The 24,843-nt window shown below is 35.9% G+C and overlaps 1 protein-coding gene across 1 annotated transcript; it reads right to left on the minus strand.

Annotated features, from left to right (window-relative positions):
• Positions 1–14,890: 14,890 nt before the first annotated feature.
• Positions 14,891–17,167, minus strand: LOC122605668. The gene has a single exon (XM_043778622.1). It carries the CDS (start codon positions 17,141–17,143, stop codon positions 15,110–15,112), a length of 2,034 nt encoding a protein of 677 aa, XP_043634557.1. The 5' UTR covers positions 17,144–17,167; the 3' UTR covers positions 14,891–15,109.
• Positions 17,168–24,843: the final 7,676 nt, after the last annotated feature.

The raw sequence follows: 24,843 nt of genomic DNA on the forward strand, positions 1-24,843 counted from the left end.
TAGCTTAAGCGCAATGACTGTAAATTGTGTTAACTTGAAGGACCAAAAATATAAATTACTCCATAATAAAATTTCCACAGGATGGTTAATTTGTGAGGGGACGGTTACCCATATACGGTGAGAAAGAGAAAAAAAGACACAAACAAACAGGATCTGGATTTTTCCCCAATAATTGAATAAATCCCAAAAAGAAACCCTGGACGGTATGGCTACTGATCGTCGTGGGAGGGAAAGAGGGGAGGGTTCCACGGTGGTTGAAGGAGGCCAATGACAGAGCTGGACTGTTGCCGTTATGATGCAATTGTACGTAGGCTATCAACATAAATTGCGGATGAGCAGCGAGGAATTGAAGAACGTGATGTCCATAAATGACTTTGGTGGCAACCACTAATCCTAGTCATCTGCAACCCCCATTGTATTCCCCTCTGAAGAGAAGAAGAACAAAAACAAACATCCTAGTGCCTTTACGTAGTCTCCTTATTTTACAACGTTGCGCATCTTCAATCTATATATGCTCTCCTCTGAATAGTAAACATCTTAATTGCTGCTCTCATGATCTTCATGAATGGTGTCAAATTACTCAAGTTTACACATATTGTCCTGTTGTCGAGTAAAAAATATTTCTTCAGGTGTAATGTATCAGCACTATATAGGCCTTGCCGTTTCCTATATATCCTTAGACCGACACATCAGTTTTCTCTATTCAAGACATAACCAAGACCTCATCTTCATTTAAAATATTATAAACTCACACGCTCTCTCTCCCGGCCCATCTTCAAATTAAAAAAAATCAAAAACTCTACACGCTGTCCATCCATTTCCAATATTTGCCATAGGAAGATGATGACCTACCCATGATAGGGTTGGAGCCTATTGATGAGGAGCACGACACCAATAATGACGAGCAAGAAATACACCATAGAAACCGGCCTAAAGTAGCTAGCTAGTCTCATTGTAAAACCAAGTTATCTTTTGTCACACAAAGTCTAAATGTCTTGGGGGTCAGAAAAACCTTCATCTTTAATTATATTCAATTTACTACTGTAATTAACTGTATATATATTCAACAACATACTCAAAATAAATCCTTATCTGGAAACCGGCATGTGTTACGAGTAATATACTGTATACATTATCAAGAAGAATGCATGTACGATGCATAAGAATTACAGATATACTCGTATGCATATACTAGTAATTATTAGATTGTTCCTAGCTAGCTAGCTAATGATGATTACTAATTACGTAACTATATATCGATCGATCTTCCTCTTCTTCTCTTGATGGCATGGCCATTATTATGAGAATTGTTTTCCAGAAGGTTCGTCGTCGTCTGACCATACAAAGCGGATGTGTTGATTAATTGGCGGCTTAGGAGGAATAATATTCCTCTTTTTGGAAGAGCTGCTTATTGTTCGTTTGATTGCGGCGGCTTTCCTTATTAAATTTAATTATTAAATTTTTAAGAGGATTTAATTAGGAAAAACCAACAACCATGGGAATTATTAAATTTTTAAGAGGATTATTTGTGAAAATGAAACAAACCACAGGGACAATATTCGTAATACACTATAGATAAAAGGGTAATTATTGAAAAACATGAAAACAAACTGGATGCATCGATTTTCACCAATAATAATCATAATATATAATCCCCAATTAAAAAATGAAACCATAATAATAACTACCCTAATTAATTAAGGAACGACGCTATGTCTATGTTTGACGACCCATCGATCTATCCATGGAAGTGGGGGGAAGGGGCCCCACGGCCAGCGTGGTTGAAGGAGGGATGGAGGCCAATGAACGGGGTGATGACACCGCTGGATTGTGCCCGAACGAGTGCCTTGGAAGAGTACCAGCGTGAAAAGCGGCTCAACAGAATGAACGGGATAGGGAACAGTCACATGATGCCCACAACTGAGTTTGTTGTTCAATTGGTCGACAATACCACTCCTAAAGACCAGCATTTTAGCAATCCCGTTGTTTGGCCCCCCAAAAAGAACAAGAAACATGTTTCCGATGCTTCTGCTGCCGAAAACACGGCTGGGAAGAAAAACAAAAAGAGAAAGCAGCGCAAGAAGAAGAAGAAGAATGCCGACGCGGGAGAGAAGAAAGATGGAGCACCGTCCTCTTAATTAGTTGCAACAAAGGTATCAAGGGTATGGGAGCACTGTCCTCTTAGTTAATTTTTCTTAATAATTGCTTGCTTGCTTGCTATATATATATTTATATCTATATATGGGTGTACTGATTTTTAATAATTTCTCACTTGTTTTCATGACAACTTCAACTTATATCTTTGTAATAGTTATATGATCTTTCTCCTGGCCGGCTTATTCTTTTTAGTTGATATGTATGTTAAACTAACTGCCTAATTGATGATGATTGAATCATACATTTGTGTACGAGTACGACTGACCACCTGTGTTCCTTCTTTTTCATATTCCGTTGGAAAAAGTGTACGTGTTTCCATCAACTTAACTTTGGACATCCATATAACATATGATCATATTGATAACTCTTTGGTGCGCTTGTACGTACGTGCCTAGAGCGGTATCAAATACTAAGACGTGTCTAAATTGGCCTAAAAGTGAATGAGAAGTCGAATATCAAAGTTGGGTGTTTGGTACAAAAGTTGGAAGTACATTCCACTTGTCCCACATTGGTACCCGGAAACTTTTGACCGGTGTTTAATTAGACAGGTTTAAGAGAACATACTGTTGGCATCGCAAGCTAGACTTCTTGGATTCCAAACTGGTTATTTACGATGCGTCATGAATAACAATCACCATGCATTAACTATTAAATGATACTATTCATTATAACATCAAGTTTTTGTTTTCATGGTGTATATAGTCATGCCATTGCTGCATGTCTTAATACATACATATACTGAAAACAAAATACGTACACACAAGACAAACTTGTTTTCAGAATTAGCAACCCATCCCCCGTTTCGGTCCTCATTCAGGAAAGTGGTCATCGTTTGGCGCGCAGTACACAGTTTTGAATCGGTATACCCTCTAAACAGCCGACGAATCTGCTTAGGGGAATTCTGCCAAACACAAGCTAAGCCCAGTTCCGTTTACAACTATTGTTTCTGTTTCTTTGTTCTTGCATGAATTGATCGTGGACTCGTGGTTCTCCGAGTCTTATAAATAACTGATTTTGGGACAATTTGAGACTTTCTAATTTGAAAAGGTAAAGCACTAAAGTAAGATCTGTGTTTTAGTACTTCGAAAAATTCTTTGGATTTATGTGCAGCTTCAATATGTTGTTATTGTTTAGTACGTAGTACTTTTTTTTTTTTTAAGTCATGACTTATGTTTGTCCTGTTTTTCAGTTTTTTACATGTGATGAATCAAAGCTTTTACCAACAGTATTTGACCAATAGTAGGGTCATCTTGTACTGAGCCCAACCTTGGTTTTGAGAAAATATCTTAATGCTTATGTTTTCTCATTGCACGTCAAACAAGGATCCATAGTGATATAAAGTTAATATTATCATGGTGCCTAACTTACGTGTGGGTGATAATGATTTTCATTACATTTCCTACGTTTCAGTTATTAGAGATGCATTTTGACTTTTATAGTCAAACTTGCTATCTGGGTAAACCCAAAAGGTTCATTTAGCACTTTAAGGTCAAACAACGTATAAACTTAAAATTTTTGACCATTTGCAATAATAAATAATTAAAGGCAAGCATTTTTCAAGTAAATGTATGTGGGAAATAACTAATCTTTTTAGCAAAATATCTTAAAAATCCTCTTTAACTATTTGATGATAACCTGTGGAAAAATCAGAGATAAGATTAGGAAAAAAATTTAATGGATAACATGTTATCTTCTTAAAGCTTTAGGAGGATTTTCTGGCTAATCTTTAAGAGGACTAATCATTTTCCTATATATATATCTATCTTGAAATTATTATAAGAAAAATGATTAATCCTCCTAATTAAATATTTTCCTATGTATGTATCTATCTTGAAATTATTATTAGGAAAATGATTATTCCTCTTAACTAAATAACTTAAAAATCTTCTTAATCATAAAATGATGACATATGAACAATCAAGGACAAAATTAGCAAATACAATTAATAGATACCACATGTTATCTTCTTATAGATTTTGGAAGATTATTAGCCTAATTTTTAGGAGGATTATATGTCTTTACCTTGGAATTTGTTACCGATGAAGATGTATTCTTGTTTTTTATTTTTTTATTTTGATCCTTGAGTGAATTGTTAATAGGGAAATGATTAATTATCTTAATAAAATAGCATAAAAATTTTTCTAACTATTGGATGATGACATGTGAAAAAATCAGGGGTAAGATTAAGAAAGAGAATTAGTGGATACCATATGTCACCTTCTTAGAATATTAAGAGAACTTTTAGGCTATTTTGTTAGGATGATTAATCATTTTCTTTGTTAATAGTAGATGTTTTATTAAAGGTTAATTATTTAAGAAGTCCCTCAACTTGTCACTTATACCTTTTCTGGGACTTGAACAAAAAAAAGTTCTATTTGAATTAAAGAAAACAGCTAAAATAACTATTCTGGTGTCGCGACCGATTAATGCTTATGTGGACATTTATTAGCCGGTTACAAACTTAAATTTCAAAATATATTTCCACGTTGGCTGCCATGTAGATCGGTCCCTATACAAAACCCGACAAAATACAACTCTTTCTTCTTCTCCCCTCTTTCTTCTTTTCCACTCTTTCTTATTTTTCCCCAAATTAAAACCCTAAAACCTCATCATGGAGATAAGGTTAGTAAAAAACAGAGACGAAGAAGATGATCATATCATATAATTAATCTACCAAGCATTATCAAATAATCCACCAATCTACTACCTTGATTTTTTTTCTTTCAATAGTATAATAAACCTGGCCCCTACTTTTACCTTTCAATAGCATTATCAAATAATCCACCATATAATTCTGGTTGATTGTTTCTGCAATTACCAGAAGCAACAAAGGCAAGAATGACAAACCCTACAGGCCCACTTGCAGGATTCGCCGGAAACCGCGTATGGCCCCTGGGGGAAATAGATCTCGATGTTACCCTGGGGAACCCTCCGTTTGCACGGACGGAAACCCTAGCCTTCACTGTAGTACGAGCACCCTCACCATACAATCTTCTCCTGGGAAGACCAGCAATACAACGAATGGAGATGGTACCTTCCACAGTCCACGCCATGGTACTATTCCAAACGAAATCAGGCGTCGGAATGATAAAATCAAGTTACGACCAAACTAAACAAATTAGTGAGGTCAAAAAATCAAAGGAGGAACCAGAAGAAGTGAAGACACCCAGCTAGAGCGATCAGGCTCAGGATAATGACAAGGTACTTGTGAACCCAGCCTTTCCTGATCAATTAATTACCATAGGGAAAGGGCTGCCAGAAGATTTCAAAAAGAAGTTACACAAATTATTGCGACAAAACGTCGACATATTCGCATGGGAATACGCGGATATGACAGGGGTCCTCAGGGTGCTCACCCTAGGGGAACAGACCTTTGTTACGGAACATAGGTTGAATGAACGAAAAAGCATGGAACCTGTAAGGCAAAAGAAAAGAAGTTTATCGAATGACAGAGATGAGGCAGCATGCAAAGAAGTAGACGAGCTTCTAAAAACCGGAATCATAAGAGAAGCCACGTACCCTACGTGGATAGCAAAGCCAGTAATGGTGAAGAAAGGAGACGGAGGCTGGAGAATGTGTGTAGACTTCACAGACATAAATAAGACATGTCCAAAAGACTGTTATCCACTACCAGAAATAGACTGGAAAGTTGAATCTTTGGCAGAGCATAAATGGAAGTGCTTCCTAGACGCCTATAAAGGATACCATCAAATACAAATGGCTAAAGAAGATGAAGAAAAGACATCTTTTCATACAAGCAAAGGAACATTCTGCTACACAAAGATGCCATTTGGACTAAAAAACGCAGGAGCAACCTACCAACGACTCGTAGACAAAGCATTCCACAAGCAAACTAGGCGAAACCTAGAGGTCTACATAGATGACATGGTCATCAGAAGCAGAACGGAGGAAGAACTACTTGCAGACATCCAAGAAACCTTCGAGACACTGCGAAAGATAAAAATGAAGCTCAACCCCAAAAAATGCTCTTTTGGAATGGAGGCTGGGAAGTTCCTAGGGTACTATATCTCGGATAGGGGAATCCAAGCAAACCCATCTAAGGTAAACAAGATACTCGAGCTACCAGCTCCAAAGACAGTAAAAGAGGTACAAAGCCTAAACGGCAAACTCGCAGCATTAAGTCGCTTTCTTTCAAAAGGAGCGGACAGGCAATTGCCATTTTTCAAGACATTAAAAAACTGCGAGGCCAAAAAAGGGTTCGAGTGGACAAAGGAGGCTGACGAAGCATTCGAACAAATGAAAAAGCACATAGCAGAACTCCCCACCTTGATATCTCCAAGGAAAGGAGAGACCCTGTACATATATCTCGCAGCCTCCGCCGAATGCGTAAGCGCAGTCCTATTAACAGAAAGGGAAAGAAAACAAATACCAATTTACTTCGTAAGTAGAATACTGCAAGGAGCGGAAGCAAACTACCCAGAGATGGAGAAGCTTGTGTTAGCACTTGTTCACGCAGCAAGAAGACTACGTAGGTACTTCCAAGGGCATCCAATTGTGGTACTCTCAGACAAACCACTGAGACAAATTTTAACAAAACTAGAAAAATCTGGAAGAATGGCAAAATGGGCAATCGAGGTAGGAGCATATGATATCGAGTATAGGGCAAGGCACACAGTCAAAGGACAGATCCTAGCAGACTTCATTACCGAAATACGGGAAACAGGAAATTTAGTAACTCACTCCACGACACTCACAGTGACTAGGGAAACAGATTCTGAAACCTGGGAATTATACACTGACGGAGCATCAAGTTCAGAAGGCTGCGGGGCCGGAATACGACTAGTAAGCCCAGACAAGCAAGAATATACATATGCCCTAAGATTCGAGTTTGAAACAACGAACAATGAAGCAGAATACGAGACATTGATAGCAGGATTGGACTTAGCCAAAGACATGAAAATCAGAAGCATCAAAGCTTTCGTGGACTCCCAGCTCGTAGCCAACCAAGTCAAAGGTGAATACGAAGCCAAGGGAGAAATCATAAAGCTATACTTGGGAAAAACAAAGGAATTAATCGAGCAATTTGCAAGCTTCGACATCGAGCACATACGAAGAAATCAAAATAAAAAGCCAATGCTCTAAGCAAGCTAGCCTCGTTAACATTTGAACACCTGGGGAAGAAAGTACTAATAGAGGTCCTGAAAGAAAGATCCATATACGAGAAGCAGGTGCATGATTTAGTTAAAGAAGAAGGAAAAAACTGGATGACACCGATAACCGAATATTTGGTGAGCGGAATATTGCCAGAAGATGAAAATGAAGCAAGAAAAATAAGAATCAAAGCTCCACAATACAAGTTGATGGATGGGAACCTTTACAAGATGGCATTTTTGACCCCATGGTTACGCTGTGTGGGACCCAAACAGGCAGAAACAATAATTTTTGAAATTCATGAAGGAATTTGCGGATTACACGCAGGACCCAGGTCAGTGGCGACAAAAGCGCTACGCCTAGGGTATTTTTGGCCATCAATGCACAGATGCAGCCAAGCTTTTGCAAAATTGTGAAGCATGTTAACTGCACGCAAACGTCCCCAGGCTACCAAAGCAAGATATGACATCGGTAACATCTGCATGGCCATTTACAAAGTGGGGAATTGACATAGTGGGGCCACTAGCAAAAGCACCAGGAAAGGTAAAGTTTCTAATTGTGGCTATTGATTATTTCACAAAATGGGTAGAAGCAAAACCTGTGGCAACAATAAATGGAAAAATAATTGAGAATTTTGTCTGGGAATATATAATATACCGATTTGGGTTACCACAAATGATAGTCTCAGATAATGGAAAACAATTTGCGGAGGGTACATTCACAGAAATGTGTCAAAGGCTAAACATAAAGCAATCCTTCACATCAGTATATCACCCACAAGGGAATGTACAAGTAGAAGCAATCAACAAACAGATTGTGAAAGGCATGGAAAAAAGGCTGGGACGTAGCCATAGTGGCTGGGTGGATGAATTACCATTGGTACTCTGGGCACATCGTACAACACCCAAGCAAAGCAATGGGGAAACCCCATTCTCCCTAGCCTTTGGATCAGAAGCAGTCTTACCTGCGGAAATACAAGTCTCCACATGCCGAAAAAAACGTCAATGAAGAAGACAATAACACAGAAATGCGTATAAACCTCGACCTCTTAGAGGAAAGAAGGGAAATTCCTTCAATAAGAGAGGTTGCGTATAAGCAAAGAATTGAGAAATATTACAACAAAAAAGTTCACCCAGACAGCTTCAAAGTCGGTGATTACGTCCTCAGGCTCAACAGCGCAAGCCAGGTAGAATACCTGGGGAAAATGGGGCCAACATGGGAAGGAACATACAAAGTCGATAAAGTCATCAAAAATGGTACGTACAAGCTTTCAACGACAGATGGCAACCCCGTCGACAGGACATGGAATGCAACAAATCTGCGTAAGTTTTATTGTTAAACAAATATATATATATATATATATATATATAATATATATGTATATGCATAAATAAAAAGAGAAAAGGAGAGAAGATCTTCAACTCTTATGTGCAAATAAATACTCTATTGTTGAACAAGAGAACATGAGAGAAGATCTCCAACTCTTACAACATATCCTATTAAAGTACACTATTAAAGAATGGTGGGGACGCCTACCGGACTAATACAAGGACGGGTTACAAACCCTCCAGTGTACAAAAACTATGATTCATGGTGAAGAAGGATCGCAACCTCACACACATAGTTTCGAAAAGCCAAAAAAGGCAAAACATATTATAATAAAGTCATGACTATAACAGAATGCATGCCCAAAAACGCTAAACAAGGCAATGGCATTTCAAAATCATACTCCTATGATTTTATCAAAGCATATGCCTAACTGGTGAAAAAGCAAGTGCATACAACAAAATCCTGAAAAAGGTAAATATGAGTGAAAGAGGAAAAAGGCAAACTCCTACAATAATACAGGGCACGATACAAGCTCATGTATACAACTAAGGAAAGCCATCAATGAAACCGTCAAGACAGTAAATTGGCATATATGGTGATAGTAATCCAACAACAACCAAGGCAAAGGATGAAAGCTGCAAAAGCTAATATTACGAAACGGGTAATAAAACACCCGATAACTAAAAACCGGATGAAGAATCCGAGTACAAAAAAAAAACAAACCAAAAACCGGATGAAGAATCCGAGTACAAAACCTAAAAATTGGATGAAGAATCCGAGAACATGACTATGACTCAACCGACGAATCCGGGCATATTTTATAAATATCAAAATCTTCACAAGCAGCTTGGTCGACAAGAGATTTCCCGGAAAGTGGATTCACCTTGGTCAAGTGGTGTACAAAAGGAATTACTTCCGTCATTACCTTCTTATACTTCACCTGCAGAGCTGATAGATCGGAACGAAGAAGTTGCAACTGATTTTCTCTATTCACCATCCCATCTCGAGCAGTCTGCAGCTGGATATCTTTAATTTCAAGAGCTCGCTTCAAATTTTGAACATCGGAGGAGCAATCATCGGATGAAACAGAGGCAACACCAGCGGACGTGCCACAATCTTCAGAACGCCGCCGTAGGATTTCCAGATCCGACTCCAACCGGCGAATTTTTATCATATCCACATACGACCTGGCACCGAGCTTAAACTTCTGGCCAATAGTCTTTATCCGGCCATGCTTTCAGAAAATACTCCTCTTTTTCCGATAATCCCACTTCGTATATTTATGGAATCTATCAACAAAAGTGAAAAACAAAAACCCGGATTCAATTGCTTACCTTATATAGGGATATGAACCGCACTACCGTCAATTTGCAAAAAGGGCCATTCAAGATTCGTTTTAGTACAAAATCGTCCCTTTCAAAAACCTTCTGAAAGACAGCGGACTCCCAGATACAAACACGCAGGGTATGCTTGAAGGGTACGTTTCACTCTCGATAAACAAGGAACAAATTTGCATTTATCAAGAATCTCATATCTAGGGAAAGAAGATCAAATCAAATCCCTTATTCTTAGAAGTGATATACACGGCCTGAAAAACCCTACTTGGGGAATAAGTCACGAACCCCCTGCACACAGGGGGAAGGATGGCTAGAATTAACTCTTCGGCTAAGACTAACAACACGATCTTGGCATATCATATTATTAGTCTGGGGGGCTTGATGGTGTATCCACCGTCACCCAGGATAAAGTCTCACCCTAGGTAGGCTAAAAAGATCACCCGGGGTATCACATAGCCTGGGGAAAAGAAGATAAACATGAAAAGATACGATCATATCACTTCCTTAAATAAAGGAGATCGTTACCAAAGATACAAAACACGTGAGAGACTAATTCTCCACGAAAAAGCAGCTATAAAAGGGGGAAAACCCTAATCGTTATCATTATGCCTACTACGGCCAAAACCCTAAAACATATACAAGATCCACGGGCAAAACCCTAAGAGATCTAAAACACATCTAAACCGGCGTACAAAAGGTTCTCACATCTTACCAGCAGGGAATCGCCATCCAACCCATCAAACACCTCCAAATCCTTTAACCTAATCCAATGTACAAACATTAATTTTATTAATTGAAGCCAAACAAAGAAAGAAAAAATTGATATCATAATCATTATCAATCTTGGAAACCCAACATCAACAACATGATACTCCCGTTGATCCCATACAGTGGCCAGTCAGTTTATAACTTTATATGGATGTGAATTTGGGGTTTATAGTTGTTGCTATTAGGCATGATACACAAGAGAATGTCGCAAAATGATCATGATCAGAGGACCTCAGTCGCATTTCAAAGTCCATGCGAGGATGAAAATCTACCTTATCGATTATGTATATAGACTATAGAGTTAAACAAATTCCATTTTAAGTTTTGTGTCTCTGATTAATCAAGAACATATAGACTGTAACCAAGTAGGTAAGATTTTTACAAACAAGATTGTGAGGCCTCTAAATATCATATGAAGTTACTTTTGTTTCACTTGTTCCATTTTTAAGGAAGAGCCGAAGAGGGATAAATTTTCAAGCGGGGTATCAAAGAATAGGGGAAAAATCATAATCATGTAGAATGCAACTAGGATGTAAGATAAGATAATTACAAACAAGTTTGTAAAGTCTTTTAATATCATATAAAGTTACCTTTGTTTCACTTGTTGGGATTAAATTTCAAGTGGGATATCAAAGTATTGGAGAGTGGATAGGCACGTGCATAGTGGAACATGGGAAGCCCTTGTAGGAGAATTATTGGAAACAGGTATCTTTTATTCTCTACCTTGGAACCTACGGGGAGCTAACCAATTAAACTTTATCCACAAATTATTTCAGTAGATATAACATGATATGATTACCAGTTAAGCCTAATTTTACTTAAAATGTGTCGACCTGAATTATGGTTCTATGCCTAACAGATTAAACAGGCTATGCTAAGAGATGTAACTGAAGAGGAAACAAGTGGATCAAAAGGGAAGAAAGTCATAGTAAACGTATTCAAATGCATAACAACCTCGGAATTTGGTCCATTAAAAACGTTAAGTTATAAAATAAAATAAAAAGTCATAAAAAATTTTAAATCCAAGAATAAAACTAAAAAACATATTTTTTTTACCTTTCTTTTCAAATTCAAAAAAATAAAACAAATTTTTGCAGTTTTCCCAGCCCATTTAGTCGCGTACAAAAAACTAGTGCTTGACCCAATTCCCTAACCTGTTTTGACCCATCCAACATGCCTGGTCCAACATTTTCCACCTCAAAATAATGCCCCATAGAGAATAGCTTGCAATTGCATTTACAAAATGAAATTTTTTGACTTACCAAATGTCTTTTGTAGGTACCGGAAGATGTCGCTCGTGCAATGATATGGCAGGCTATCGACTATAGAGGGGTGAACGCTGTGGCCAATTGATTCGAGTAAAATCCAATTGCTTTTCAAGATCCACAAACACAAAGAGAATTAACAGTAAACGCCTTTTACTATTTTCGGTTTAAACGAAGGATCAAAGATTCAGAGCCAGATTATAGCAATTACATAGTGGAAGAAACGAGCTTACCCCAGAAACAAATAAATGTCTGAAACTAGAAATCCATTTAGTCCAAACACAAAATCATCCCAAACCTGCACTTAGGCTACCATTTTAATCACCAACGTTTACAGATCTCACTCAAAGAAATGAAAACAAATGGCATTGATCTAAAAGATGATGCAGATAACAAGCAAAGTCAAGCATGGCCGATCTCCTGGGCAATGATGATGAGTAACCCAGAATATTTGACGAGACTGCTGCAGCTCCTGCTTATGATTTTTCTAAACTATCTTTGCATCGATTTGCAGAACCAAGTGGTCCTTTTTAATACCTTTTCAAGCCTTTTACTCCAAGAAAGAAAAAAAAAAAAGTGATACGGATCAGGATGTGGCAGAAGGTTGGGCTGGGCTGGGCTGGGTTCTTATTAATAAATTACGGTTTATTATTATGTGTTCTCCAAGTTAGGGTTGGGTTATGTCCTATATAAATAAGGCTTGTAGCCACCGTGTTGGAGGCATTGGAGATTATTATTATTTTAGCTTATTGTCTTTTATCGTTGGGAGTTGCTGAGGCTCAAACTCAGTCCTATCTATATAACAGCCGACTTTAGTTGGCTTTATTTGTGTTAATTGTTCGTGTTTCTTCTGTTCTATATCAATTGGTATCAGAGAAAAATCTTGCAACCTGTGAGATGGGTCCGAAGAAAACAACAACATCAACAGAGGCATCTGATCTGGAAGGGGGAAGTGCAGCAGTTACGTTCAGTTTTTGAGCAAGTCCAGCTTGCCAATGAACAGTTCCAGGCATCCACAGATTCAAGATTGGATACTATAGAAGCAATGTTGAAGACTTTACAGAATCAAAGTACACAGCAGTAGGCTAAGCTTGATCAGCAGGGGTTAACATATGAAGCCCATCATGCCAAGATTATGGCCATGTTTGCTAAGTTAACGGCTGGACAGCAGTTAGAGTCACCTAAGGACGCACCTTCGGCTCCTTCAATGCCGGCATCTTCCTTGACAACCTTGCCAGTTTTTTCTCTTGCTACATCCCAACCAGTCGGGTTGGATTATTTGAAGGCATTGAGTGGAAAACAGGGTTCGTTTAGTCTTGGTGGTGGTTATGCGAGTTCCGGGATTGACAGTTTTGGTGTTAATCGTCCACCAGTGCCTGATTTTATGGCGGATGCACGTAAAGGACAGGAAGGAGATGGTCATAACCAGTCATCAGATCCGGGTGTTTTGGGTGGCAGTTATGGTTTCTTGGGGAATGCGCGAAACGGGCAAAGTGGGTTTGATAGTACCAAGCCGTCAGGGTCTGGTGTATTTGGAGGCATGGATAATTTGATTCTCGAGGGAATTAGGGTTGGGGGTCATCCTTTTATTAGGGCAGATTATCGACTCAAGAAGCTGAAGATGCCTTTGTTTGGAGGTGATGATGTGTACGGTAGGATTTATAAGATGGAACGCTTCTTTGATGTCCAAGGGTTCACGCAACCAGGCGATCGGTTGCGGGCTGCTGTGCTTTGTTTGGAAGATCAGGCCTTAAAATGGTTTCGTCGGAGGGAAAAGCGGGAACCTTTTCGTCATTGGGATATGCTGAAGGCTTGTATTTTGGACCGTTTTCAGCCTTCTCAAGCTGGGGATTTGTATGAGCAGTTCTTGTCCATTAAGCAGGAAGGTACTGTACGGGAATATGTGAGCTTGTTTGAGAGGATGGCGGCACAGTTGGAGGGTATTGCTGAACCGACCATGATTAGTACTTTCATGAACGGATTAAAGCCAGAGATACGTACCGCGGTTCGATTGTTACAACCGAGGGGTTTATATAATACTATTAAACTAGCAATTATCATTGATGATGATAGAGCTAGCGGAGGGGCTGAGGTTGTTAAAGGAGATTTCAAGTGCGGAGTTGGGTTTGGTACTAAATCAACAGTTGGAGATATAGATGCTGAAGTTGGGGATCTTACGAAGACAAAACGCTTGAGTGATGCTGAGTTTGCGGATAAAAGAGCTAAGGGTTTATGTTTTCGGTGTAATGGTAAGTTTGGCCCGGGTCATCGTTGTCCAGAGAAGAGTTTGAGGTGCCTTAGTCTGCTTATAGACCCAGAGGAAGAAGAGGCAGACGAGATGGAAGGTCCACCTAAGCCATGGAATCCTGGAGCTAAGATTGATTGAACTAGAGTTTGAAGCCACACCTTGAGGACAAGGTGTGTTGTGGGGAGGGGAGTAGTGATACGGATTAGGATGTGGCAGAAGGTTGGGCTGTGAATTAGATGTGTACTTCTCAGTTTCATTTGGCAGTGAATTAGAGTTAACGATATTCCGATTAAATGGGTCAATATGGGTACGTTTTATCTATGATGGGTCGACAGCCGAAAGTGCCCAAAGCTTATTTTTAAAGCATAAAATCCAAAATCAGTGTACTCAAAATTAAATTACTAATATAGCATACATTAAGTAATATTGTTTAACACACTAATCACTGTAGCTATTTAAAACTTAAAAAAGTTTTTGGATATAAATAGATTGTCAGGTCAAAACCAGGCCAATCTATTTCAACAAACATCAAAAACAATACATAATTTGAACTATTACCTGACGTGCCCATTTTTCCACCTCTAAGCCATGATGATCTTACTCAACTTTACACACACATTGTAAAGACAGTAGCAGAAAGCAAAGAAAACACAAACCTTTCTAAGCAGTGCCGGGAATACAAAACAGAAAAAACGGCCGGACTAAACACAACGCAAAATAAGGTGACAGAAATTCTATCCAACTTAACTTCATTATCAGTAAATGGAGGGACAAACAAGAGCTGAAATCTCCACTATGAAAAAAAGAAAGTATATCTAAAACAAGCCAGCATGTTCCTTGAACCATTTCACCTTACAGTCATACACCAATTTGTCATTTCCAGCACTAAAAGTCTAAAACTGCTTCCTTTTGTTGCTAAACAGTTTTTCTCTTTGCGAATAAGCATATACAAGAACAAAGAAAATACCAACAGACATCAGAAATGATGCCCATGGAAACGGTGGGTCCTCAAAGCAAACAAGTGACGCCTCCAAGTCTTGAGATGCATGATACACAAGAGAATGGATCGCATACAGATCATGATCAGAAGACCTCAAGTAATATAAACCCATTTCAAAGTCCAAATGTGACAACGAAGAAACCACTTTATCGATCTTGTATTTGAAGAAATTCCATCTTTGTAAAAACTCTGAAAGTTGAGTATGTGGCAGAAGCTTTCTTTCACCACCATGGGCAGCTATGGATTCAAGAACATCAATCGCACTTGTGATGGTGTAATTCAAAGACGTTACCAAAACATTCCTTCTAGCAGCATCCTTTTGTATAAAAGACAACGTAGAAAGCTCTGAAAACGGGCCAAATGGGGTATGTCCAACACTCCAAGTATAATCAACCAGTGTGCTATTATGTTGCGCACTCCAAACCATATGGGTAGGTGACACACCCCACATACTCTGCAAAATCGAACCCACAAGTGGCCTCTCAAGTTCCCTAGTTTGAGTGAACACATGACGCCCGTTACAACTATAATCACTAACTGTCTGCGTATTCTTGGTCCTAACGGAAATCACCATATCCTTAAAGGCAACAGACTGATGATACCGGTCAAGCAACAATATTGAATTCACTTCCAGGTCAAAAATATAAACCGGTAAAACCCGACCAAAATCATCTTCTGGAAGCTTAGCTAACCTCCTAATCTCATCTTGTGACTCAGACAATGTCTGATGAATACGTTTAGAATCCAAATACTCGCTAACAATCAATGTATAGTTATCAAACAAGTACCTAGACGTATAAGAGGTAGTCGAAAGAGAAACAGCAAACGAACAAATACTACATTCCCCCATATCAACATCATACTTGTTAAAACTCAAATTTTGATCATCAAACAGCAACCCACCCTCATCTTTCAAATTCTTCTCAATTAGTCCAAAATCCAAACCTCTAGAATCATATTCCGGGCCATGTATATGTATAAACTGAACAACTAAGGAATTCTCGAAAGGAACAGGGATTCTTAAAGACGGAACTAAAAGGACCTTATAAGCACTATATATCAAAGAAGCAATGTCAGCAAGTAAAGCTTTTTGTGACTTAGGTCTACCATGTAATGCAGTTAAAGGATGAAACTCACCTTTGGGCAAAACCCCATCACCGGATAAAGCCGGCCCGTAGTCGACAGGTCCTGCGCTCAAATCGATCCACAAATACCGGCTTTGCGAGGCGTAAATGCTTCCAGAACACTTAGTAACACCAACAGATGATTCACCAGAATCTGTATATCTATAAGCATATGGTTTCCCTTGAGAACCCAAGTTCAGAATGTAGATAAAGATTGCATCTTTATTATGGGGTGTTTCGGAATCATAATCTTTGCGGATGACGTCATCAATTGGGGAATGAGGGATGGAAATGAGGGGGGATCTGAGGGAGGAAGGCGACGTGGCGAGCTGTGATTGGATGGTGGTGGAAAGGGTAGAAGTGAGGGATTTAGGCGAGAGAGAGATGTGGAGAGATGGGGAGTGTGTGAGAGAAAGAGAGTTAGTGTTTGAAAGAGAAGGGGTTATGACGTGGAAGTGATCGGAGGTGACGGCGGCGGAGAGGAAAGAGTGGAGGAGGTGATCGGAGTCTGGGGGGAAGGAAGACCGTGGGCCGATGAGTTTGATGATGATTGGGACGGTGAGATGGAGGGAGGATAGAAGTGATGCGGTGGTTGGTGGTGGTTGATGGTGGTGGTTTGTGGCGGTGGTTAGGGATTTTTTGAGGGAAGGTGGGAGAGAAAGGAAAGTGTCGTTGGTGGCTGATGGATCGAGGTGAGATTGGCGAGAGAAGAAGGCGTCTAGACCTAAGATTGGGGCGGCAGATGTGGAGGTGAGAAGGAGGATTATGGTGGTGATGCCGATGGTGATGGTGGCGGTAGACATTTTGGAGGTGTGGTGAAGCGATGAGGCCGGTGACACTGATGTAGTCAAAAAAAAAAAAAAAAATTACACGTGTCAATTAATTTCGCTTAAAAATGAATGAATTATGAAGAGGTGTTTAATAGAAAAAAAATATGGGAAAAAAAAAAAAAGTATATTTACAAATAAAGTTGATACTTTTGTTTGGTAAACCAGACAAGAAAAGGCCGGGTGGTGTATAGAAGTTGATTTGGAAGTGGTGACTAAGTGTGTTTTTATGTGATTATATGGTTTAGTTTTTACATAATTGTTAGAATTTGAATTAGGCTTAATTATTTACATAGATAATTTATATATACAAACATTAAGATAATTAAAAGGGTTTAGTGCTACGGAATGCAATAAACTATGACCGAAAAGTTATAGTGTGCACGAACTAACAATTTTCTTTATTTAATGGCAGGAACCTGCTAAAATGTTATATAACATGCAAAAATGATCGGGTTAAAGGTTAGCCGGTTACCACTTTGACTTTATATCGTTGACCGCTTATGTGGCATTCTTATGTTGATTTAATTTATTAAACAAAACTAAAAATATGATATATCTCCGTTTATGTATACATCTTACCCCACAGCCATTCAACCCCACAAGGCCATAATCAATTTCATCAACAAACATTCAACCCTACAAACAATTAATTCCTTTCTTTGTTTTAATTTTATAAAAATTAAGAACAAGTATATATATAGATGAAGAAGAACTAAAATCAGTACTACATCATCAAAAAATCATTAACAATAATGAGTTCACAAATATGAAATAACTCACCGTCTCTAATCAGGTCATGAACTCTCAATGGGTTTCAATGTTAATCGAGTCATTTACATCATCTTTGTTGTTCATCATTACTTCTCCCAGGTTATCTTAATTTGGGGTTCCAATGTTAGTGGGGTACCATCTCTCGCTGCCGTCAAACCACAATCGCCGGAAACACGATGGCCGGAAAACCCATGGTAGCCGGATAAACGAAGATGTTATTTAGAAATGATTGTGAGTTTATAATTTCAGATCTATAACTCAGTTACCGTGGGAAAGATCAACAACGATATAACTTATCAAATAAGACTTTTTATTTTATTTTGTGGTTGTTTGGATGTAAATGGATTTTCAATTTTAAATTTGCAAGTGTATATCTGCACTTTCAAAATATTTTTCTATTAAGTTTTATATATGTTTATTGCTCTAGATTTTGTATGTTTGTTGTTTGGTTTGAAGTAGCCGGTAAGCGGTACTTCACATTACATAACCCAACAAACAAAGGTGGTTACACTACATAGCTGGTCCAGTAGTTGGTTACATTATATAACCTTTTGGTCATAGTTGGTTACACTCCGGTGCCATTATCACATAAAAATAAAGGTGGTAACCGACAACTTGTTTTGTATCCGGTTACTTACATTGCATAACCCAAAAAAAAATTGGTTACACTACATAGCTAGTCGAGTAGTTGGTTACATTACATAATCTTTTAATCATAGTTGGTTACACTCCCGTGCCATTATCCCTAATATATATATTTTTTAAAGTTAATATTGACCTTTATATTATATGTATATAATGTTTTTTTTATTTTAAAATACGCACAAAGACATATTTTTAAGTGACTTGTAATTTGAAACTTGTAAAAATTGAAGTTAATTACCTCGATTCTACTTGTGAGTATGGAACATGTTCGGTAAATGTTGGTGTATAAATGAGTACCTAGCTTGACATTGTATGAATCCTTAGGTTATTGTTTGCCTTGTAAGTAGTTGTCGATAGTGATACATGTTGTCTAAATTGTTTAATCTAGATCTCACACATGGAAGTTTGAGGATACCTAGCTCGATGGAGATCTCCCTTAAATTTATGGGGATTACAGATAATCTAGCTAGAACTAAAAAAGTGCAATGTGATCTCTATGTATTTAAGAGGCAAGGGAAATCTCTATATATGTATTTAGGAGCAGCCTTTTGAAGGTTGAACACAATCTTTTACACTACATTCTCAAGTTTTATTTTAAATAGAAAAGAAAAAAAAAATAAGAAAGAAAAAAAAAAGGAATAAAAATACATTCTTGAGTTCCCCCCAAAAAAAGATTGATAGAAAAAACTACCTTGTTTTTAAGCCCAAACTTTTTGGCTAAAATGACAGGATTTCAAAGGAAAAGTTTATCTATTTTGTGAAATGACTAATCTGTCTTTCTTAATTTAACTCCTAAAAACCTTAGCAAGGACATAAATGTAATTTACTATCCATTTTGATTTCTTTTATTTACTTGTCCCTTAAACTTGAGAATGCCTTTCTATATATATAGTTTTTTCTCCTATTTTTTTCTTATTCATCTCTATTTTTTTTCTCCTTTTATTTTAAACTTGAGAATGTAATGTTAAACTCTTCCAAAAATTATTTGATAAAATGTCTTGGTTTGCTATGAATAGTAATGCCATATATGCATCTTTCATTTCAAATTATTTTTCATTATATTAGGTAACTAAACTAAGAAGAAAACACACCATGAGTGACTACATTCCGCCTCACGTTGTAAGTTATATATATATACTAGGTATATTATCCGCGCGATGCGCGTAACTGTTTAAGATCTCCACACACCGTTTAAATTATGGTGAAAGAAATTTTAAAAAATTAATCTACATATAAACATAATGTCGTTAAAAAATTTGCAACAAATTAATCTAGATATAAACATTAATGATCGTTAAAAAGTATTTCGTGTTAAATTATATATTATTCCTTGGCCCTTTTTGTAGCTATTAATACAACCATTTTATTTAGTGGAGAATTATATACTCAGTATGAAATATCTGGTATGATGTCATATGAATATTAGACTAATATATGATGATTTTAGTCTGGTTATTTTTGTGAACATATATCAAGTCACATTTTAAACATTACCTCTATAGGAGTTATTCATTTTGAGAAATATTTTTATAAAAAACGTGAAAACAAACTTTTTACGACAAATTTCATTCAGTAATTTAAATAATAAAATTTCACCTAATTCATCTTATTAGACAAAAACAAAATATGGGTATGTTAAAATTTTGTCATATTCAAAAGAGATGGAACTTGATATACATAAATATAAAATAATTATTGGCAAAGATAAATATGGAGATGACACATAAAATTTAGTGACAAATATGATCTATTTAATTCTTTTCTTAATCTTATCATTTAATTTAAATAAATATCATAAACATATACTTAAAAAGATTTACTATAACAATTTTTTAGAAACATGTTTTATTATCTCATGAATTTTAAATATTTGAATACATTAATTGGTCATGAATATTTTTATGTCGTGTAAATAGATGTAAAATGTTTACATGGAATAGCAAATCATTAACTATTACTTGGGAAATCTCTTAACAAAAGCTAGATGTCGTTTTTATAAAAAATATAGTACAAAATCTATATAAGGGGGGAAAAATATTTACCAAAATAATATTTAACATTTAATAAAATCCTAGGTTTTTTTATTTTACTTCATAATTTTTCCTATATATATATTTAGAAATTTATAGTTAAAATATTGTAAAGAATATATGAGAATGCCATGTATGATTTAATCCTATGTGGCAATGCTATAAGCTAGCTTTAGATTGAAGATGCTCTATAATCATTCGGATTCCTACTGTTTTAATAATTATATAGATATAATATAATGTTCGTTTTTTTAATACTAGTAAAACCCATCGGCATATCCACTTAACGACCTTCCTTTTTGTTGTAGCCAAATACCAAAATCTACAACCATCTCTGACGATACAAGTTGCCATCGCTTAAGGAGGGAACAAAGGTTGGTGTTGTTGATTAATTTTCTTCGAGTACAACTTATCATTATTCAATAAACAAATGCACTATATGAATTGGTTATGCATTTTGTTGTTTATCAGAATGTGTAGATACCTGTTTATTCCAAAGGTTGTTTACGCAAGGGGGTAAGTGCGAGTTCAGGGCGGTGAGCGATCAAGTGTTTAGAAATAACGAGTATCACGACATCGTAAGGCAAAACTCTGTCGAGCAGGTAGTACATTTTTAACTTTAATTATGGACAAGTTGTTTATGTAACTTTGCTGTTTAATCCCTATTATCCAAATTGTTCTGTTCCTTATGTTTTGTATTGTATAATTCTCATGTTGATTTGTGTTAGAAAAGTTATAAGGTATGAAATATTGCCAATATTCATGTCATCTGTTAAATAATATATGTTTATTTTGTGTCACCAAACATTTAGGTGTCTTTTTGTTTGTAAGTTTTGAAACTTGTATGTTTGTATGATTAACCTAATTTGATTATAATTATATTTTGATCATTTTCATTGGATTTTAACGGTTCGACCGTACGAACTCGTGTCAGAAGATTTTCTGGTTCAACTTAAAAAACGGGTTTTAAAACATGTTTCAAATAGAATAATTTTACTTTACTATTTTTTTTTATATAAATTGATATATTGAAATTATCGGTCAATTGGACGGTAAATTTATATATATCTTTACTACTTTATAAAGCAAAAGCCTATTTCTATTTTTAGAAAGTTCTGCCTTTGAAATACCGAAAGTGCCCTTGGACATTTTATGTTTTTAATGAATTAATTTACACTTTAACCCTTATCTTCTAAAATATTTTCACTATCACCTTTACATTAACCTACAATCCTATACCATTTGACACCGCTACCACCACCAATAATACCATCACCGACAACACAAAACCGCCATCCCCGCTAACGCGGCCGCATTGCGCGGGTACCATTCTCGTATATATATATATATATATATATATGTAATAGTTAGTAAGCACAAATTTAAGATTTTGATTCAATTTAATGGATAATTGTGGTTGAAGTATGACCATAACTTCTATTATTTCTGAATAACAAAAAATAACATGGACCAAAAATACATTTGGAATCAATCTTTAGTTTGCACATGACCGATGACCCAATTTCCTACCTTTTATATTGTATAACTTAGACTATTTCTGAAAAAACAAAAACTAAAAGAGACTAAAAATGCATTTTAAATCAATTGTTAATTTGCACATGACCGTTTACCCAATTTCTCTCATTTTTGGGTTTTTTTAGTCTTTGTTATACTCATCTTCTACATATACATAACACTTTCATGATCAAATCAGTTCCATTTAACATTTGGGTTTTCTTTTTGTCTTTGTTATACCCATCTACAATATATACATAACAAATCACAGATTTTCGTGATCAAATCAGTTAAATATTGAAAATCCTTGAATCAGGTAATCCTTGAGTTTATGGTTAACCCATATCATGATTTCTCGATTATGCTAGTAAATTTTTGAACTTGTGTCAACCCAAATGTTTTCTTTAGTGAACTGTTAGGTTTTGCTAATTCTTGATCACAAGATGTTTTCCATTGTCAAATTTTGCTAAATCTTCATTGCAAGAAGTGTTTTTTTCTTCTTAAATCTTATCGCAAGATGTTTTCCATTGATAATTCTTGATATTGAATTCTTAATTTTTTTTGTGTGTGTATATTTTTGTTAATATAGCTTTGCGAAATCAGACTAGATGAGGTTATTGTCACTTCCACTTTCTCAAGTTTTATTTTATATAGGAAAGAAAAGAAAAGAAAAAAAAAAGGAAAAAAGAATACATTCTTGATTTTTTTTTTCCTTAAAAAAAACAGGGAAAAGATTTGATAGGAAAAACTTCTCCTTTTTTAAACCCAAAATTTCTGGCCAAAATGACCTGATTTCAAAGGAAAAGTCTATCTCTTCTGAAAAACTAATATGTCCTTCTAGATTTAAATCCTAAAAACCTTAGCAAGGACATAAATGTAATTTATTATCTATTTTTATTTCGTTTCTTTACTTTTCCTGAGAATGTCTTTCTATATATATAATTTATCCTTCTATCTTTTCTTATTCATCTTCTTTTATTTATTATTTTCTTTTTATTCTAAACTTGAGAATGTAGTGTAAACTCTTTTAATATTCTTTGATAAAATGTCTTGGTTTGCTATGAATAGTACTGCCATATATGCATCTTTCATTTCACTTTATTTTCATTAGATTTTGTAACTAAACTAAGAAGAAAACACACCATGAGTGACTACATTCCGTCTCACGTTGTAAGATATATATAATATGATGTTCGGCTTTTTAAAACTAGTAAAACGCATCGGCATATCCACTTAACGACCTTCCATTTTGTTGTAGCTAAACACCAAATCTTCAACCATCTTTGAGACATTGTCGAAACAAACTACCATCGCTTAAGGAAGGAACGAAGGTTGGTGTTGCAGATTAATTTCCTCTATAAGTACAATCATTTTTCGATAAACAAATACACTATATGAATTGGTTATGCATTTTGTTGTTTATCATAATGCGTAGATACCTATTTATTCCAAAGGTTGTTTACCCAAGGGCTGAGTGTCAATTCAGGGCGGTGAGTGATCAACTGTTTAGAAATGATGAGTATCATGACATCGTAAGGCAAACCTCTGTCGAGCAGGCAATACATTTTTAAAGATTTAATTATGGAAAGTTGTTTATGTAACTTTGTTGTTTAATCCCTATTATCAAAATTGTCAACAAAAAAGGGACGAGCTTAATTCGTTTAGAATTGTTGTTAACTAATCTTTATGTGTTCCAGCTTAGGAAAAGACTCAATCTTTATTTTCGTGATATAAAGCTAACTACGAGGCGTTTTGCAACAACATGACAAAGCCAAGGACTTGGGGAAATAAGCATACGTTGCAAATGGGTGGCGGGTCAAATGAGTTGGTGGGTCGACCTATTAAAAAAATTATTGTATAAACTTAAATTATTTTTAGGTCGATGGGTCGACCTATTAACCCAAAGTGTCCATCCAAACCCAACAAGAAAAAATTGAGGTTAACGGGTTGACAAGTCGATATTTCACAACCCAAACCTGATTTTTTTCAGGTTGGGTTTGGGTTTGGTCGAAATTCACAGCCCTACTTCCAAAGGTAAATTGAGAATTATATTTGGATTTAAAAATTAACTTAAGGACCGAAAATATTATTTTATTATATAAATTTGCCTTAAAAATACGTAACTTATACGCTAAGCATATAAGTTATCCATAAAATTATCTTTGTAAAATATTGCATATAAACATATAAGTTACTTGAGACAAAGTAAATAAATTAGTTTATTTTTATAAGTTGCCTAAAAACTTTTTTTCAATGTCTCTTATAATTACTATGTTAGTAAAATATTTTGCATCAAAGTTTGATTGAGTTGTTTGATATATAGTTATTTTAATCTTATATGTATTATTTGTACATTACTATAATATGCTTTAGTGCTAATTCAATGATATAGCTATCATTTGAAAAATGAGATTATTTATTATATCATTTTTAATAAAATATAGATCATAAATAAAATATCCATGATTTATAAATATTATGTTTCATTAGTCATGATTTAACATATTGGACATTTATCATATATATTCAATCATAATCTTATTATTTGCATTTCAATCCGACAGTTTTTTACATTATCAAAAACTTTTAATAATACAGTAACCATGAAATACTTTTTTATTTACGTTCTTAGTCAACTTCGTACAACGTACAGATTTAATCTAGCTTTTTATATAAAAAAAACTGAAAGTACATATGACTTAGTGACACAAA

Source organism: Erigeron canadensis, chromosome 6 (genome assembly GCF_010389155.1).
Source record: "Erigeron canadensis isolate Cc75 chromosome 6, C_canadensis_v1, whole genome shotgun sequence".
Taxonomy (NCBI): Eukaryota; Viridiplantae; Streptophyta; class Magnoliopsida; order Asterales; family Asteraceae; genus Erigeron; species Erigeron canadensis.